The sequence below is a fragment of the Anabrus simplex genome, chromosome 7 (assembly GCF_040414725.1).
Source record: "Anabrus simplex isolate iqAnaSimp1 chromosome 7, ASM4041472v1, whole genome shotgun sequence".
NCBI classification, from domain to species: Eukaryota; Metazoa; Arthropoda; class Insecta; order Orthoptera; family Tettigoniidae; genus Anabrus; species Anabrus simplex.
The window spans coordinates 164393809-164414639 of record NC_090271.1 but is presented as its reverse complement, the minus strand read 5'-3'; the positions used below and the strand labels follow the sequence as shown (position 1 = coordinate 164414639).

The 20831-nt window shown below is 37.6% G+C and overlaps 1 protein-coding gene across 2 annotated transcripts in view; it reads right to left on the bottom strand.

The window, feature by feature from the left end:
* Positions 1-20831, bottom strand: part of CtBP (C-terminal binding protein) — a 381638-nt gene that overhangs the window by 17288 nt on the left and 343519 nt on the right. For both annotated transcript variants that reach the window (XM_067151426.2, XM_067151427.2), the window contains exon 8: positions 11179-11525. In XM_067151426.2, the coding sequence (XP_067007527.1) occupies positions 11179-11525 (347 nt within the window). The remainder of the gene's footprint in view (positions 1-11178; positions 11526-20831) is intronic.

Here is a 20831-nt window from a genome sequence, read left to right as displayed (position 1 = left end):
ATGCAAAACCAGCTAAATTATCCTATTCACTGCATTGATTTCTTTTCTCTAGGAATAAATATTTATGTAACATCAAGGCAAGAAGACAGCGAGCAGAGAATAGGATTCTTTACTCTATGAAGGTAGCAGCTTCTGAGGCACTCATTTGTTTGCTTTTGAGCCCGCCAACGGAAGGCACTGTGGTCGTTCTGGTCTTATCTTGATAGTGTTGTTTATCTAGTTTCTACACCTTCTGAAACACGAGGCGGTGACCGTAGAACTGAAGTACATAAGCCAAAACGTGAAGCAGTGAAAGCATTTATTAAAACTTTGAAACCAATTCAGAGCCACTATTGTCGGGGAAAGAAAACTAAACGACAGTACTTCCCTAGTGATTTGAACACAAAAAAGATGTGGAAAATGTATGTTGAGATACACCAAGTGATGATCTCTACGTTGAATATGAATTTTTCCGTATGATATTCACAGAAAACTTCATTATCAGTTTTGACAGTCCATACTCAGACAAATGCTCTACGTGCATGTGCACTCAGAACAAGATTTTGCAAGAAATATCTCCAGAGAAGAGAGATGGTTTAAAATTCCAGTTAAAAATACACGAGAAACGAGCAGATGCTTTCTACGATAAGATTCGGCTTGAAGTGGAAAATGCACTAACACTGAGCTACGATTGTCAGAAAATTTAGTACTTCCGAAAACTCCAGATCAGGCAGATTACTACTCCCACCAACTCTACCTCTAAAACTTCACCATATGCTAGCGTTCATCATTATCACCACAAAATAAAAGCAACACTTTTAGCTATTTTTAGACCAAAAATGAGTATCCCAAGGGATGTAACCAAATTGCTTCAGCACTGCATCACAGACTATGCAACTCTGCTTTAGATAAGGTTACAACTGTACGTTTGTTTTCTGAGCTTTGGTTCCCTGTTGTTGGGCACTCATTCATTCCACCAGACAGAGTTTTTGGCAAATTGGAGAGGGAATTCAGGCAAAGGGATGTGATTGAGAGCCCAGAGGATTACACAAAAGTGTTAGAGAGCTATGTTACCATAATCCATTTGGATCGAAGTTGTTCAGTCCATAACTGGAAATCCTACTGTGATGGAATCCTCAAACAGCCAGGGCAATGGCATTTCAAATTCCAGAAGTCAAAGAAAATTACGATCACGCATGGCAAAAGCAAGAACATTACTTTAGTTCAAGGCGATCCGTTTTACAACATTGACATTTGTGAACCTAAAAGTCTTTGCAGGAAGGGACAAAACTTCAGGCAAAACGCTTGTATTGAAAACGTTGAAGAAACTGTTCAAGTAAAGGCAGCAAAACTGAAAGATATCAGGCGACTTTTGTGCCTCCACTTTTGTGAAAACTGGGGTGAAAATGAAAAGTTGCAGTTCTACAATACGCTCCTTGCAGCTGATGTTATTGCTACGAAAGAAGGCTGTATGGATGACGATTGTGAAGACAGTCAGAGTGATTTTGAACTAATGTAGGAAGAGGATGTTGATTTCACATAAGCAAGGATTTATTGGATGCTCACCTGATGTTTTCACACTGATGGGTATTATTATCGGCCAAATGACCAATTAAAGTTTTCCTTATTTTGTCTCAATGTGAAAGAATATTTTATTTAATTTGCAAGTTTTTGCAAAGTGACTGTTTAACTAACACTTTTTGAAGTCAATAGATTTCAACTCGTCATATTTTATGTTACATTATTCCTGTTTAATTTTGAAACTAGTTTGTGAACTGGTTATAATTTATTAATGGATGTTAATCAACAGGTAATATATCGTCAAAATACATTTTTTCACGAATATTGGTGTTTTTTAAGCCCGTCTCTATCCTTTTGCAAGTCCTTATCATCATAAAATAGCAGGTTTTGCAAACTATCAGAAAAACAAAATGGCTACCCATTGAGTTGCAAAACCTGCTATATGCATTATACAGTTGCAAAACCAGTTATGTGTGGAATCAGTATTTAAATAGCTGACTTCCTACGTTCATGAGATTATGGACTCCTATATAGATATTTCAAGTTATTTTTTTGTGAATTTTTGGAAAAGGAATCAACTTTCTATCAGGTTTATGATACTTTGTACAGATTTTTCATCAATACCCAAAAAGTTCTTATAGTGCATATAGCGGGTTTTGCAAATGGGCTACTCATATATTAAATAAGTAAATAAATCACTAAGTGAATAACCTACATATTATGAAACATAACTGGGAATTAAGAAAGGAAGTCGTCCTGGAGGGGGGTGTATAGCCATTCCTTAAAAGAAAATAACAAGTGGCACAGTAAACAGTTCAGAATAATAAAATAGACTTAAAATGGCACACTAGCTGAAAAAGGTTCGCCATCCCTGGCCTAGGATTTGCTGATGATCTTGCTCTCTTGTCCAAAAATATTCAGGAAACCAGACAACAAGTTATATCACTACAGGAAATAGCACAGAAATGTGGTCTTGGAATATCTTTTGAAAATACAGTAATCATGTTTACTGACCTAACAATCATAAACAAAATTGCCATAGGAAACCAAGAAATCAAAATTTTAGATAAATTTAAATATCTGGGAGAAATCATAACATATAACCTCAATGAAACCCCAGCGTGGCACAACAGATTAAATCAATTGACCAGAGCACAATATATGTCACCAAGAATACCTACAACAAAAAGGGCCTGTCAATAACAAAATTAAAACACTACAAAACAATCACTCAACCAGAAATAACATATGCAAGTGTAACCATCTTCAAAATAACTAACACTGCACAAATAGACAAAATACTCAAGACAGAGAGAAGAATCATTAGAACATGCATCAACAAATCATACCAAAAAGATGGACACTGGAGAGTAGCTTCTAATGAAACCATCTACAAGGAAATAGAACCAGTAATGAGCACAATCAGGAAGAAACGCATGTCATTTTTTTGGACATCTGATCAGGACACCAGAGGACAGGATCATCAGGAGAATAATAGAAAAATTATGGAATAGTAAATGCAACATTAAGTGGATTACAGAAATCAAGAAAGATATGGATGAACTACAAATTACAGTGGAAGACCTAAGAAACAAAGCCAACAAAATCAGGAAACTCACAGACAAGCAAAACAAAATCAACAAACAGACAATAGGAAGGGTGATTTCCTATGAAGAAAGAAGGATAAGATCACAGAGAATGAAGAAGTACTGGGCTAACAGAAAACTGAAAAATTGTTTGTATAACGTTGGCTAGAGTGGTTCAATGAAGGTCATAAAATGTAAATAATAATAAAATAGGTCAAAAATCTTGCTAACTCCAAAATTCAACAAATGTAGGAAAGAGGAATAACGTTATATTTATGTTGTGTTTGTTTATTTTTTATAGGATTTTATTTTACACAAGGTACTAGTCACAATACATTAATTTAAGGTAAAAGAGACCTTTTTGCATAAATTATTCCATGTCTAAAAATGTAATAAAGAATGGAGTCAGCGTGGTTTAGGGGCAGACGCTTACAGATACAAATATGTTAGGTTTTGTTATAGATAATGTCATCAAAACCTGTTGGGAAAGAAAGAATCAGATATAAGTTGTGTATTTTTATTTATGCTTATTTAAGACATATTGATTACCTAATTTATTACACATATTAATCCACAGTACTTGTCTCCGGCCATCTGCACCACTTTGTGTATCATTAACAAAACAATACTTGCTTCTCACTTCATAAAAATCTTGCAAACTCTGGTTCAGATCATGTAATTTATATTTTTTTTTAATAGTGGTTTTAAGTCACACCGACACAGATAGGTCTTATGGTGACAATGGGATAGGAAAGGGCTAGGAGTGGGAAGGAAGCGGCCGGGGCCTAAATTAAGGTACAGCCCCAGCATTTGCCTGCTGTGAAAATGGGAAACCACGGAAAACCATCTTCAGGGCTGCCGACAGTGGGATCGAAACCACTATCTCCCGGATGCAAGCTCACAGCCGCGTGTCTCTAACTGCACGACCAACTTGCCCGATAATTTACTGTATATACTGAGACATCAAGTTCCTTACACATAGTCACTTCCATACAATGATCCATTACCACACCATCACAAGTTGGTCTTGATTTTAGGGATTCTTAGAACTTTTTGTCCTCTTCTTGAGTGCACATCACAAGTTTTTTTTAATATCATCAAGTTTCGATGATTTAACAGGCAGAGAATCACCACACACGCCCTAGTTTAGAAAATATATACGTTCATATCTGCCAACTTTTAGAAATCAAAACTAGGAAGATTTTTTAATTCTTCGATTTCATCACATATTCCACCACGGTCTAGGTGAAAAAAGATAAGGATAAAACGCATACATATCTACAGTTACTATGTGAATTGACCATTAAATTTAAAATCTTAAACTAAGAAAACATGAAAACTGTTACAAGAAAATGTACCTAATTATTCTCATTTGACACACACGAATAATAATAATATGTCACACCGACATATGCAACAAAATGCATAATAGTTTCCTTTATCAGACCGAATGGAAATTTATAGATATCTCTGAACACTTGGAGACAAGATTTGTTATATTTTTTGGCCATAATGAGAAGAAAAAATACCAGAAACTGTCACCAACACAACCCCCTTAAATACATTCAACTCATTAAAATTATGCACTTAAATACGCAAAACTACAAACACACAAAACAATTCAATATGTCCCATACATTATTAACATACGAATTTGACAGGGAGGGGAGGCATAGAAACACAAGAAAAAACACGTGGCCTACAACTCTGACGAAACTATGCATAGAAACGATGTTAACAGCGTGCAAACAACACAATAACAAACTCAATCTTTCCTCCCGATTAACTTAAGTCGCTAGCGCACACTAGCCTCTCTTGCTTGCAGGACAATTGCTGTCCCAAATCCCCAGCTATATAAAACGCACATGCTGCTGTGGTGAGAGGGAAACACGTTACATGAAGGTGACTGGCGAAACACTTGCCAAATAAAGCATCAAATAAATACGTTTGAAAATGAGGTTTCATCAATTACACGAGCACATAAGAATTTATCCTTTATCCTAGGGGAAAAGTATTGACCGTACTGGAGGTTATGTTGGTCAAAAATAGAAAGTAAAAATGAATTGGAAAATCGGAAGAAGAGTTAAAAACGGAAAGTTTCCGGGTAAATCGGAAGGGTTGGCAGGTATGTATGCTTATGGTTCGGTTTCTTAATCATAAACGACGTGAAACTTATTCCAGGCTTGGATGAAGACACCTGGACTTCATTCTTCTGTACTGAATTTCTCATTGCCATGAAACAAAGACACCTTGAAGTACCTAATTAATCTATGTTTCTATCCACTTATAGCCATGCTAACTCCAGTCGATCATCTGAATTCCAAATCATGCAAACTCCTTGGACATGGCATGGTTTAGAAATCAGATGAAATTTCAAGGTTATATTTTACAGAGTATTGAGCACGAGAAGGGCTGCTTTTGTGGTAAAGTATCATGTCTTATCACGTGTCTAGCCCGAAGTTGTGCTTAACTCAATTTAGACTTTTTTGGAGTTAGCATGTTTTATAATTCAGGTCTCCAATTGGTATACTGGGGCGAAAAACTGATAAGCAAGAATGAGTTAGCTGGAAAATTTATCATTTCATTTATATTGGAATTAACTTAATTGTACAAAAATGGAGGAAGTTAAGATTTTGCCTATTAAGGATGTTCAAAAATCTCTTCTTAAACAATGGCCTATACAAAATCATTGTATTTTATCCTTGAAAAATATTGCCTTATCAAGGAAACTATCAATTCTGGTGACCTGTAACAGGATTAACCGTGAGAGAGAGAGACCAATCCTTGGTAAGACATAGTGCACTAAACACTCAACAGATCATGCTGAAAGCCAGTTTTTATGTTTCTGATGTACCTGCAAAAACACTAGTGGAATGTCAACATCAGGCATTCACATGGGACAAAACCCAATCTGGCTAAAGCTTAAACGTACAACAAACATAAACACAACTCTATTTTATAAGACACCACATTTCTGATATCTCTGTTATGTAAAAATCAGAAATTTACGTGCAAAGAGTAATTTTTGTTAAAAACAAATTGCCTACAAAAGCAGCAGTACACTTTAACCTAGCGTGCCACATATGAAAGTTGCATCCTGCTGTAACGTTATAGGTTGAACGGCTCATGCTTGCCCATCTTCTCGCCGATGAAACTCCTGATGATCCAACAGTAGCAGAGGCTTGTACTTTTTATGACAATGAAGAATGTACTACTGCAGCAGCAGGCGGTGCTACACCACAGCAGGTCGCAACACTGCACAAGAATAAAAGTCAGACTTTCAAAGGATCATATTTTCATAACCATTCTTACATCAAAAGGATAAGGAAATAGACTTTTAACCTTTACAATCACCGAGAACTAACCACCATTTAGAATTGTGGAGAGAGAGAAATAAAGCTTTCAGGATGGTTACAGAGGAGATTTGTACTGAGAAGCAAGCGACAACCTCCAAAGTAATTCTGCTCAGCCAATTGCCAGAACAATGGTACAACAATGTTTCAGAATCCTGCGATTTCCATGGAAGTCCACCAGATGACTGAGAAAATCTTGGAAGCTCTCACAATTCAATTTAAGAATATCAAGAACACACTGTTCCCAGAAGCTACAGCACTAGACTCACGCTTCATATCTGATGGATTCACAGACAAGAATTGAAGTCTGTAAAAAAGGGTTTACCGAACTCTGCAAAAGGCAACAAACCTCCTACGAGGACAGAAGACTCTTCTCCACCCACTCTCACAGAGGAGAAGTCCATCAACTTGGGTGTTTTCACCGCAAATGTTTCAAGCCTTGCGAGAAATTTGCATATAAAATCTGCCGTAATTGTGCAAAAGGATACATTTTTACAAAAGCTGCTGTTACCGCTCAAAGGAAATTACCATTTTTGGGGGTCAGAGAGACAACAGGGGTGTTCTCCTTTGCTCCTACTTGCCATAATGCATCTGTACACAGTGGCAACTTCTACACCATGTGAAAACGGTATTCTCCAAAGCGGGACAGACTCTAAACGAGAAAAGGAGACACCTCACAAGGAAACATGATATAGAAATATTGTTTTTGAATGCTAATTTAAGTGTGTAATTTAAGTGTGTAAATAAGTGTGTACTAAAGCAGAGATGCCAACCTGCTATGAGGCTGTCCGTAGTGGCAGTGTCTGCTGCAAATGAGGGAAGGTTATGTTCAACCAAGAAACGTGAGAAATAATATTTAGCCCATGTAACACTATTACTATCACTTTTTGTAGCATCTTGCATTGCCCTGCAATGTATCCACACACGTTCTTTTAGAATTCATATGGCGTGGACAATCATCGCATCCTCCATGTTTAACTGAAAAATCATATGTGGTTCACAAAACACATGCTTCAGTAAAATGGCAATGGTCCTAGGCTTAAAAACACTTTGTGTACTACTTTCGGGAATAGTGATTTGTTGCAGAAAATTTTTTGTTTGCACTCATTCGGCTCTTTGTTGTTTTTAATTTTACACATCTTTTGATTTTATTTAACCGCTCAAGCTGGTTCGACGTGAACGCATACGGACCTACAAAACACAAGCCAGGAGTGATTTGACATATACCTGTACGGACTAAGCTAGCAATGATTAGATTTACATCTGCGTGCCATCTGTTGGTTGTAAACATGAACTTTTAGCATAGCTTACAGCACAGGGTATCATTCTATGCAGGGGAGTATCTGCTATCGTAATGCGACATTGTGTTGGCGTATAAAGAATTTGTTTCATCAACGTCGATCGTTGTAAACAACATGGCAGCATCCTCACACGGTCTGTATTTATCTAATGCAGCTCTTGAACGCATATTAGGTAAAAGTATTGATGAATATAATCCGAGTGATAATTTACAGTAAGTGTTAGTGATGATGATTATTCACAGCAGGAAATTACATGTGAAGTACATAATGGTAGTAATATAAGTAAATGCTCACCCGAGTGGTCATGGACACCTGTTGATTCTAATTTTATTCCAACAAGAAGATAATTAGGCATTTTATTACTTTGCATACTACCTTTTTGTATGTAGATACATCTGCATGATATGAACTGGGTATCCACTTCTTTTGAACAAAATCATATAAGGTGTTTAGAAGTTATAGCAATGATTGTGACAGCATGTAAAATTGTGACATTTTTCTAAAATTTATTACCGCTGCAGTGTAAAACTTGGCCAACTTTTAATACCGGCTTGAAGGGTTATGTTGCTCATCACTGGAATAAATATTTGTACAGTAAGACATAAAATAATTTGCAAAAAAGTGTTTATCAGCACAGGCAACTCATTACTAAATCAGCGGTAACAACAGAAACTGAGCACATATGCTGGGAATCTGCATTCATCAAAGCATGTTATTGAATGTTATGCTCTGTGTTTAAATCTGTAGATATATGTTGATATCTAATCATTTTCTCATGAACCGTTTTGCTATCAGCGAGTCTCCTGTTTATGAACATTTTCTAAAAGATTAACAATCAGCACTGCTTCCTTATTGCTGTAGTATAAGAACTGCTTCCTTATTGCCATAGTATAAGTGAGAATATCGTAGAATCTACGGAAATCTGCAGCAGTTAGCATATCTAAGTGTAAATAACATAAGTTATTTCATTATTATTTCATAGAAGTTAAAATGTGTACAGAGAGATCAGTGTTGCAGAACAAATTTTACTGATAGAAATTTAGAAATCATGACTAGTGCAAATACAGTCGAACCTCAATATCTCGAATCACCTTGGGAAATATGTTATTTCGAGTTAATGAAATTTTGAGATATAGAGAATACATTTTTTGAGCATGTATAGCACATAATTGAATTATATGTATCTACGGGCATATACTGGATACATTACTTTTAACAGTATTTAAACATATATAAACTATTTTATGGCATATGACATACAGCAGGGAAACAAGAAACATACCTCCGTTAACACCTTTGGAAAAAAATCTGTTAGTGTCTTCTATTTGTTACTGTTAACCTTTCCTCCCTTTACGTTCAAACTTCTCGTCAATACCACGCAGGCAAGATTCGTAAACAGAGCTTGTCATCTGCGACTTCGGTGGTTGCTTCCTACATGGCCGGTAATTAATTCACACCCAAGAAACAACGAAACTATGCATATTTTCCAATCGCCAGAAGTTGGAGTTTTTCGGTTCCAGTCATATTAGCTCCCAGCATCATTGTAACCGTTTCTTTGCTTGTTAACTGTTTCTCACAAACCACAAATGACGTATTGCACAGTTAATGTTACACAAAATTCGAGTAATAGAGTATTTTTTGCTTCAAGAGAGGAAATGTTTACTTCGAGAACTCAAGAATTCGTGTAACCGAATACACGTGAAGAATAGGACAAAAAACGGCTGGGAAATTTAAGTTACTTCGAGATACTGAAAATTCGAGTAATGGAGGTTTGAGATTCGACTGTATGTACGCATAGTGTATTTAATAATCACATCAGTTGTGAATTTCGTTGAATAAGTGTATTATATATGGATTCACCGGGATCACAACTTCTGCTGAAATTTGAACTTCCCCTCTTGTGTGTTGTGCATGTCACAAAGATAGTTTTGCTTAGTCGACCACAGTAAGGAGGGAACCGGAAGATTTGTCGAGTGTCCGAATGAGAAGAAGATTTCTCCCTCTTTCTTAATGCTAGTGCTCCTAACATGAGTGTTGTGTTCGAACACCTTGCTCCTCTGCACAGAGCATGCAGGGAGTCGCTCCTCAGAGAGTCATTCATTTATAACAACTTGCTCAGAAGCAACTCATCACTAGTCCAAACAACCAGGGTTTTCGATAAGTGAAACCATTTCTTTTCAGTTTCGACTTAGTAAATTTATAACTGTTGGGTTCTTTAGCCTGACAAAACTAATTCTGAATAAATACTCGTAAATTTATAAACTGAGCCCGCCTGGTGGCGTTGATGTCTAAATAGTCTCGGTTCGAGTCCAGCTGGTAGAAAAAATTTCCCCTCAGAATGTTGGCCAGCAGGGTAGGGGAGGTGGTGGCATACCATTTCTAATCACAAGATTGCGTGCCAAAAGCCTGGATTAAATTCCAAACCTCTCCTCAGTGCTCGTATGGAGTGAGGCCATATGACGCTGTTGATGGTGATTCGTCCATCAGATGGGGATGTTAAGCCTTGACCAGACCCTTGGCGATATTCAACAGGCTATGTGCTGACACCATGTTTCACCCTCTTCGTTCCCACTATCATATATCACGTCATTCATTCAATCTCTTTAACTCCACGGATGAAGTCAACGTCAGGAAAGGCAACTGGTCGTAAAAACTCGCCACGTAAGATTCATTTCACCTCATACCCGATCAAACAAGCAAACAAACTCATAAATTTATAAACTATCTGAAAAAGAAAACATATGGTAAAATAATTACACCTAAAAAAAACCTAATCAAAATTTTTAAAAAATTAACAGTTATAAATGAACAACCACAAGAACAAAACTCATAAAGGTATAAGGTTAATAAACCACAATTAAGTGAAGTAAGAGTTTAATTCTTGAAGCCAGTGAGTTCTTGTAGATAATGATCACTCAATTAGGTTCACATGCAGCAAAGTGTCAATGTTAACACTTACATGTTGACATAAGCTTAAATGATACGAACAGGCACAAACTACCATAATGTATAATTCAGATATTTAACTCAATAGCTCTCATACATTATTACACATTATTACAAATGAGAGAGTGATAAAATTACAAACAGATTTATACTTAAAAGTATGCAACAATTACTGTATTCAGTAAAATTTTCTTTCTGACCAACAGTACACAGCTGATTAAAAAAATGTAATAAAAAATGTAACACTTTGTGATTTCAGCATCAGCAAAGGCAATTTTTCATTCCTATGCAGCCATATTTTCTATGGTCAAGAGGAGTAAAGGTGGAAAAATCAGTGATTGTTTATTCTTCGAGATGATTTTTAACCAAAACTGTACCAACATATTTACAATAAAATTTCTTCACTTTACAGGAAGCAGTATTAATGGAGCACTAAGAATAAGACAAAGAAAGCATTAGAGAAATTATCAATAAGATAATGTCATTACTTACAACACTGTGAGGCAGTCCCGGTACAGCTGCTGTACCAGGTCCGGCAGCACCAGCACCACCACCACTTGCCGCTACAGAGTGCGGCACCTGATCATGAGGAGTTGTTGAATGAGCCTGCTGGACAGGCAACGACCCAGCATAGTATCCGCCATTGATTCCCTCCGCGTAGCCCGATGGATTCATGAAGTATTCTTTGTTAACACAATTACGCAGACAGTCCGGGATGCGCCCTACAATCGCCCTTCGGATCTCGCTCGCTGCCATCTCGCGCAGTTCCGTGCACGATGCATCCGAATAGAATGCTGCATGTGGAGTGCATAGCAGGTTAGGAGCATCCTTCAAAGGACCTGGTGATCAACAGATCAATACACGATCAAATCCACATTCTATTATCCTTTAGTTGTAACAAAAATAACAGTAATAACTATAACACAAACTGGATGAAATTTCTAGGTAAAAAACACTTTAAGCTATTTTTAATTCCTTCATAAATCCACAATTAATAATTTCTATGAAAATGGGATTAACTGATGAACATTCGCAAAGTGCCTGATTGAAATGGTATTAAATCAAATACGATGAAAAGTTCAGCCTGCCATACTAATTTTAGCTACCAATAGAAATACATGCTTATAAGCTTAACTAGATATTGGTATAATAATGAATATTTTAACAGGGCACTCAGCTATAAATAACGATTATTCTACTAATTTTAGCTATCCTTACATACACTTAAAAATGTTTGTGGGTCTTGATGTTAAAATCTATTAAGCACAATGTAAACAATAAGTATATTGGATAAATGATGCATTTGTGTAGCAGGGAGTCTAGCAACTCCGATCTTCAGTGTACCTGCTGATAATCTCAGGAGTATCAAAGGAGTCACAGTTCTTCCAGGCATCATGTTATTGATTATGAGGGCACTGAACTGATTATGGAGTATTACCACTAATGATAGCAGTAGTATTACTGCCCTGGAGATCGATATCAATGTTGGGAAGTCGCACCAGGTGGAATGGTTGATGCGAGAGAGAAAGCACGTTGCCTAAATTTGAACATGTAATGTATATGCTAGGTCAGATCATATTCTGGTTCACATAAGACAATGAGAAGTAGAGAAGAAATTTTTACTTTTCATGGGTACAAATGAGCTGAATTTTATATAAATGTGATATTCCAAATGCCAATTTCACTGTGAGACTCCTGTCTCTTTCACCAATGCTAGATAGTTTGCAGTCCCCACAAATTTCATAATTTAATCTAGATTGGCCGGTATTCAGAATTTCAACTGATTAATAATTAGGAATGATCTTGTCGGAGAATTCAATATCAATTGCAATCACAGAATTCTCAAGTTGTTCTTGCGACTGAGCATGTTTGTAAGTTACACAGTGCAAAACTTTGCAACTAACAATCTTATGAACTGCTCTGAAATTCCAAACCCATGTTGATCCAGCTCTGAAATCAGTCAATCCAAGCGCTCCAGCTTTTGTGCACGTATACCGCCTTATAACAATATCATACACAGCTGTTAAATTACACCTTGACTCTTGAAAATTAGACTACATGTACTCCAAAATGACGTTAGTTTCTGAAGGTTTGTTTCTTGTTGTTCATAATATCCCTGATAATGAGATAGACAGTTGCTGCCCTTGACCCTCTTGAAGTGATGCACATTTGTTTTCAATGACTGTTCTTGTTCTTTGTTTTTAGCTTCCGTTACCTTCTTGCATAACAGAAAGGAACATACTTTTTAACTACATCATTCAAAGCCTCATAAACAGGCTCAACATCAGTAGTTTCCTTAGAAGGCATTTGCATCAGTTCTTCATACTCGAAGATTAGATTTTAGTGATAGTGGCATCTTCAAGCTTTTTTTGTCAAACTGAAAATACCTTGTCTTGCCATAAATACTGTACCAAACTTTTGACACATACCGTACAACTGGTATGACGTTAACCTTGAACCATTCTTAACTTGTCTGTGAAAGAGGAAGCATTTAGCTGCAGATTTAAACACAGAATGGGGTGACTACAAAAATCGTTTAGCCGTGATAGCTTTATATGAAGTTCGAAAATCTGCAAATGACACTTTCAAGACATTACAAAAGCTAAAAATCAGCCATACATTTGTGTACCAGACCACTGAGCGATTCACTAAAACCAGGGCTGTGAAGAATCATCCAAGAGAGAGTCGCTTACGTAGTGTCAGGACTCCAGTACCACAAAAAGCAGTGGTGGCACGTGTTCAAAGAAATTCAATATGGAAGCAGGTTATCATGGCCTGTGAAATGAATATTTCGATAAGGTCAATGCCCAGACTTCTGTTAAAGGACCTTGGACTAGGTGCTCGTTGCATGCCTAAAGAGGATGAATGTGCTAAAAAGTCGACATCCCCTGCAGCAATACACCCATAACGGTCATCGGAAAATCCTCTTCACCGACAAGAAAATATTCACCACTGAAGTGTATTTCAATCGTCAAAATGATCTCCAAGGAATCCAGTATAATTAAAAATAAAAAAATAAAAAGTTCCAAAAGCTCAGGGGGCCCACCATCCCTCCTCAGTGATGGTTTGGTGGAGGGCAAGTTATTCTGGTGCCATCAAACTATGTTTTTTGCAAAAAAAAGAATTAAAACCAGTACCACAGATGACAAAAGTACCGTTTTGGAGCCTATTGTGAAGAACTTAAGTGGTACATTGTTTCAGAACCAACCCTGGACTTTCCAGCAGGATTCTGCTCCAACACACAAGGTAAGGTCAACTCAATGGTGGCTTCAGTGTCAAGTCCCAGATTTCATTTTGCTTGAAGATTGGCCCAGCAGCAGTCCAGATCTGAATCCTTTGGACTACCGACTGTGGTCAGTGCTCGAGGGCATCGCTTTCAACCACTGAAAGTTTAAAACGTTCCTTGTTGGCAGCAGTGGTGAATTTTCCCCTGGATGTCAGTGTGTTCCACCATAGACGAGTGGCCACCAAGACTCAAGAGCTTGTCAGTGCAAAAGGTGACCACTTCAAAAAGTGGTATGTGCTGTGTGTAGTCAATGCATGTAAGAACAATATACTAAAAGCAAATTAAAATACCTCTCATGATAGTTCTGTTTTTCAGAAGTTGTAACATTATTTATGACAAGACCAGGTAGCGATTGCAATTTATATTTCATCTTCATGTACTTGACATGATGAAGACTGTAAATCAAACTTGTGTTAAACTTCTAACACCCTATTTACCTCAATTCTCATTGTGCAAGAGACAAACACAAATGCACAATCTCAAGAATTCATTAATTACAAATCATAGTATATACTGACAAGCATTAACAACTAGTCTGGAGTCTGACAGAATAGCGTTCCAATGCACTGCCACAACGGTATGCTGTTGCATGCACAGTTTATATCCAACTGCTTGTCTGTTAGGTTATCAGCCCAGAGGCTGGTTGGATCCCAAACAGCACCACCAAAGGCTATGCAGTTATAGGAAAAACAACAAAAACCAATGGCAGTACCAAAAAGAGGCGTACTAGGCAAGACGAGAAGTGAGGTAGTTTGCCACTGCTTTCCTCAATGGGCCGGACAGTGCTATTGTAGCACAACTAATCCTATGAGCAACACCTTTCATGACACTCAGATGCACTGTTTGTGCTCTGAATGCCCAACTGCTTATCTAGCAAATGAGTCAGTATGAGCAGCTAAAACTTTGCATTACTGTGGATCATTCATGCCCGTTTTTAGAAGATGAAACGAATACCCGCCAGGCATTTTGTGAATGTTCCTTGTGTGAGTAACATCCATTATCTAGATTAACTAGTAAAGTTTATTATTATTATTATTATTATTATTATTATTATTATTATTATTATTATTATTATTATTATTAAGCGTATGGAATTTACAGAATGGACAAGTATATACAATATTATACAGAAGAAAAACCTGCAAAGAATACATGATAAATAGGGAACAATTACACACGGATATCGAAATTGTTTATCCAATGCACTAGGGATTCTGAGACATCAGCAAAGTCTTTCCAGTCTCCACCATAAGCACGCAGAGGGCATTAGCCCATTATATGATGCATGGTCTGGACTAAAGCACCACAATCACACGCTGGAGAGTCCCCGAAGCCCCACTGGTGAAGGGAGAATGCAGATCTTCCACAATTAGTGCGAAACCTGTTTAGTGATTTCCACGTTCTTCTTGGCAAACTGAAACCAGCTGGGGCGTGGTTTGGATTAAAGAGGGTTGGCCACTCCGGAGCTGTACGAATCCATTGCTCTTTCCATTCCTCTTTTAAATTGAAACCAGCATCCATTAGATTCTTAGCTGTTTTCATTGGTGGCTTACGGGATTTCAGCCTTTGTCACCAGAGATCTGCAACATCTCTGTGGATAGGTAGAGTTGGATTCGACATGATCTTATCATATTCTTGAACAAGGGCTCTTGAACGTCGCAGGCTTGGTGGAGCAATGTGGGACAGGACTGGCAGCCAGTGCGTTGCAGTAGGCTTGAGAGTACCAGAGATGACACGCATGGTGGTGTTAAGTTGTACATCGACTTTCTTCACGTGGCAACTGTTAAGCCATACTGAAGAGCAGTATTCAGCTGCAGAATACACAAGGCCAAGCCCAGTGCGTCGTAATGTGTCCGCTGAAGCACCCCATGAAGTTCCACACAATTTAAACAGAATATTATTACGTGATCTCAACTTAGATCCGAGGTTTTCAAGATGCTTTCTAAAGATAGGGTTCGGTCAAGCGTTACCCCGAGGTACTTTGGATTAGGATTGTGCTTTAGCACTGAGCCATTGAAGCATATTTGGAGTTTTGTATTAGCCAACTTCTTGTGGAGATGGAAGCAAGCAGATTCTGTCTTATTCATACTGGGTTGTAGTCTCCAGTTTCGGAAGTAACAGCTAAGGGTATTCAGCTCAGACGTCAGGATGGCCTCGGCATGGCCGAGATCTGGATGTTGAATGGCAATGGCTAGGTCGTCTGCATAAGGAAATTTTAATGATTTTGTCTCAGGGATATCCGATATGTAGAGATTGAATAGAAGAGGTGCCAATGCTGATCCCTGGGGAAGACCATTGTTTAGTTTCCTAAGACGACTAATGTCATCATACATGACAACACGGAAGAGCCTTTCGGTTAGCATATTGTTGATCAGTGTGGTTACAGTTTTGCAAGGGATAACTCGTTGCAGCTTCAACATCAACCCTTGCCTCCACACAGTATCATATGCAGCCTTTAGATCTACAAAGACTACAGATGTTTTAGTACCCCTTTGAAAACCAGCTTCAATGTGAGTTGTTAGTGCAAGCACCTGGTCAACACAGCTTCGGTTCTGCCTGAATCCAGCTTGCTCTACTGGGATCACTTCATTAATGGCCGAACTAATTCTATTGTACACAAATCTCTCAAGGAGTTTATAGCAAACACTCAGCAATGCTATTGGACGGTAGCTATCGACTGTCTTCCGGTTTACCGGGTTTCAGAATTGCAATGATCTTGCTTACCCGGAATTCATATGGCAGATGTCCAGACGATAATATATTAGAGTAGAATTTAGCAAACCAGAGCCTTGTAGAGGTAATAAGTGTTAATGCAACAAAGGTTTAAAAAAAGTCCTTTAAAAAATTTACTGCACGTTAGACTTAAGGCAGTGTACATTACAGCCCATCTCATTAATTTATACATTTTCTACAGCACGTTTGATCCTCCACCAGTATGCTGGAATTGTAATGCACGATCATTTACCAAGATGTACAAAATTGTGGGGTCAACTGGTTGGAAATGCAGTAAGCAGTTTAGTCTATACCAATGGCTTGGCCATAACGGCAGATTGTGCTAAAACAAAAAAAACAAAAAACCCACACCATTTTAAAGACTATAATGATGTTATTTCGGAAGAAACCAAGGAGGACTGAAAGTCAAAATAGGGAATACAAAACGGGACGAGGTAGATCATATCAAATATATTTAGGATATGTTTTCTCTGAGGATGGTAGAATACTAAGCGAAATTGAATCGAGGTGTAGCGAAACTAATAAACTAAGCTTGCCAGTTGTGAACAATGGTACTCTGTAGAAAGGAAGCAAGGAAGAACTCAAAGCTATCTTTAGACCACTGTTTTCCGACCGACTTTGTTATATCATAATCCACGTTGAGATGACAGCATAGCAGTAAAACAGCACAATAGTTCTGTAAGTTCTACAAGCTGCAGGTCAACATATTTTAGTAAAGTGTCATACCACCAGGTGTCTCAACAGAAATTTCAAGACAATCGTCTATTCAGTGGGGACTTCAAGACAAGGTGAGGATACTGAAGAGCAGAATCCTAAGAACTTACACAAAAAAAGGAAACACTGGGTTGTGTGTGTTTGTTAATGCATTAAATGAGAAAAATGTGTAATCTCTCTATATACTATCCCTATTTCCATCTGTCTTTCACGATAGTGAGAACATTTCAACAGTTGAAATTGCCATCAGGCATAACCTGCCACAAACAAGAACATAATAAATCTCATGATCTTGATTTTTGAATCTTAAAAAAAAAATTTCTTCCAGTGAAGTGATTGTATCATCTTCACCATGTTGAAATGCCCAGCTCTGCATAGATTCATCTCAATGGCATGAGTTATAACTAAAAATCTCCGAGCACAGCCAACTAATGCTTGAGTAATCCATTATGTCAGCTGTATTCGAGATGTCGCCTTTGACAATTATACCAAGAAAACAAAAATGTTTAGAAGGCTGAAACTGGCATATAGGTTACAAGAACATTTAATGAAAGTACCTCCAATCAGTGTAAGTGAATGGATCTTCACCATTCTGGCTTATGCAATTGTGTCGCCGGTGGTGAGTTCATAGTCGGTGGAATCATTTAATTCTTGACTTGTCATGAAACCGTCATAAGAAACTTGACATTTTTGAAGAATTCAATTGAAGATTTGGTTTTTTTTATGTTGCTGTAAATTAATGTAAATTTCTGCGTTTTTAAATTTTTGTGAAATATGTGGATTTAAAGAATTTTCAGGACTTACAGGAAAGACTGTGAACTGTTGATATTTAATAATCATTATGAGTGTTGGAAGATCGGACGCACCTTGTAAGGTGGTCCGCTTATCGGCTCCAGTCATCCCGGGGTAAGCATGTTTTCTTTTTTCAAGAGTTAAATTATACTCCGCACGGCTCTACTTCTAAATTGACGTTTTGGCAGATTTTGGCTCTGGTTGTTATGCGCTGAAGCATGGACATCCAACCAATCCCTTTCTGCCATTCACATCGATTTATATCAACAGAGCACGATCTTGAAACCCAGTTGCCAACTGTAATATTTACATTCGCCACGTGGTTAACCTATCTCGCTCAGCGTGTATGGTATTTGGTACGCTTCACGATCTTTCGCATTTTCCTTCAGTAATTAGTGTGTTTTTCATATTGTTGGAAAGTTCTAGTGACTGAGACCAGTGGAGTGTTCCCTTTGTAGGCCATATAACTTCCTTCCTGTGCCAGCCATTAGCAGTGAGTGATGTTTTATTTCCTCATTCTCTTTTATTCTCAATAATATATTCTCTTATTAGTGTCAGATGTTGTTAGTAAGTGTAGCTTTTGTGAATTTGTTTTCAATTCATATTCATTAGTTTTTCTGAGTACGGTATTACATTTTACGAGGGCTGTTTACCGTGGTCGTATTACACCAGCTGTTCTCGCGGCAGTAAGGCGCTGGCAACAGAGGAAAGGCAATGCCCATTTGTTTTGCGATACTTCAATTTAGAAGTAAGGCCGTGCAGAGTATAATATGTAAATTCATTTGTTCGGAGTTTACCTTAGACTCAGGTTCTCACTGTTTGGCTTTGTAATGCCTTAGTTAGTCAGCTAGGCATATCCTTTGTTTTGGAGGCAATTCCTTTTATTAACCTTTTGTATAAATGTAAAATTTAATTTTTCCATTTGGGTTGCCTCCAGTGATTCAGCGTCAATTTAGTGTACACCTGTAGAGCTATGCGTCCCTCACTGATGTGTATTAGGAGAGAACTACACCTATAAAGGCCTCTGCGCTAAATTTAAATTTCCGTCGTCACTTTCCTTGCAAACTCTGTTCTATTTGCCTTGTAAGATTGTTTTAATTATGTCATATTCCCTGTTAAATTTTCCTTGTAAATTTCATTATCGAAGTTATGCTCACCTTCTTAAAAGTAATTTTAATGTTGTGTTGGTATTTGATTTTCTGAAGAACCACTGATAGGAACCTCGTAGTTCGATTTAACCTTTTCCTTAATTGATAATGCTATCCTTTTAATTGGTCTTTTATACCTTGTTAAAATTCTTTATTGTGAGTAAATTAGACTAAAGGGATAATGCTCTCACGTTTCTTTCCCTACGTCACGTTAGATCTCGTCCTCTGTAGGGTTTCCCGGCCTGCTTCCCATACATCCTTTCTCTAGTTCTCATGTTGGTTATCCTGCGTACCCATGTGTTGTCGAAATTTAAAATGTTTTTCCTGGTGTATCATCGGCTGATGTTATTCTTTCAGGTTTGTTATTTTGGATTATTATTAAATCATTACGTGTTTTATATGCACCTTGTATTATGGGCTCTCTTCTGTAAGGGGGGGGGGGGGAACAAAATGCATTACCTCCATCTACAGTGGGTGATCATATTATTAGGGCCACTTGATAAAATAAAAAAAAAGGTATATTAGTATGAAAGTAGTGTTAACTATTAATCCTGAAGTAATTTTATGAAAAATTAGGCAAAAACTAATGTTCTGCAGCATCTCCTTTTGCAGCAATTATGGCTAAGACTCCGCCTGGCATGGTCCTGATGCGTCTAAGATAGTGATTGAAGATTTCTTCATTGTGATGCCACACCTTGATTATTCTTTCAATCAAACAGTGGGTTTTTTTTTTTACAAGTTCCACAAAACTTTCCTCTTCATCAACCCCAAAATGTTCTCAATAGGATTGAGGTCTGGTGAATTACCAGGCCACTCCAAAACCTTAACTTTGTTGTTAGAGAAGAACTCCGTCAACCTTTTATTGTCTTGTGGCAAGATGCAGAGTTATACACGAATACAAATTTTCCATCTGGAAACCATTCACAGAATGTGGAAACAGCCATTTCTCCAGGGCATTGATGTATTTGTCTTGTGGTTCTCTTCAGAAGATGCAGGCAACCAGTTTCTTAACCAATAATGACATACCACACCATGACTCTTAAGGGGTGATTAACAGTCTTTGCAATACAGTCACTGTTGTATTTTTCACTCTTATGCCTCTTTAAAAATAGAGACCTATCATCAAGAATGTGTATGGATGATTCATCTGAAAAACTCAAATGAAAAACAGGCACTTTTTAAAAGTTGTTGCATGTGTGCACAAAGTATATTTGCAAGTGACATGACACAAACAAATTATGAGGACAACAGACTACTCATCCTTTTCCAATCATCAATAGGCCAATTCAGATGTTGTTTTGCCCACAACAGACTGCTTCTTCATGGCTGGTATCAGAAATGGATACCATTACGGACTGCAACAGGGAAATCCCAACTCAATGATCCTCCGACGAGCTGTAGCTGGCAATGTGTTGATTCCAGCATTTCGAACATTCATGGAAATCATCTTTATAGGTGCCTTTCTTTGCTGA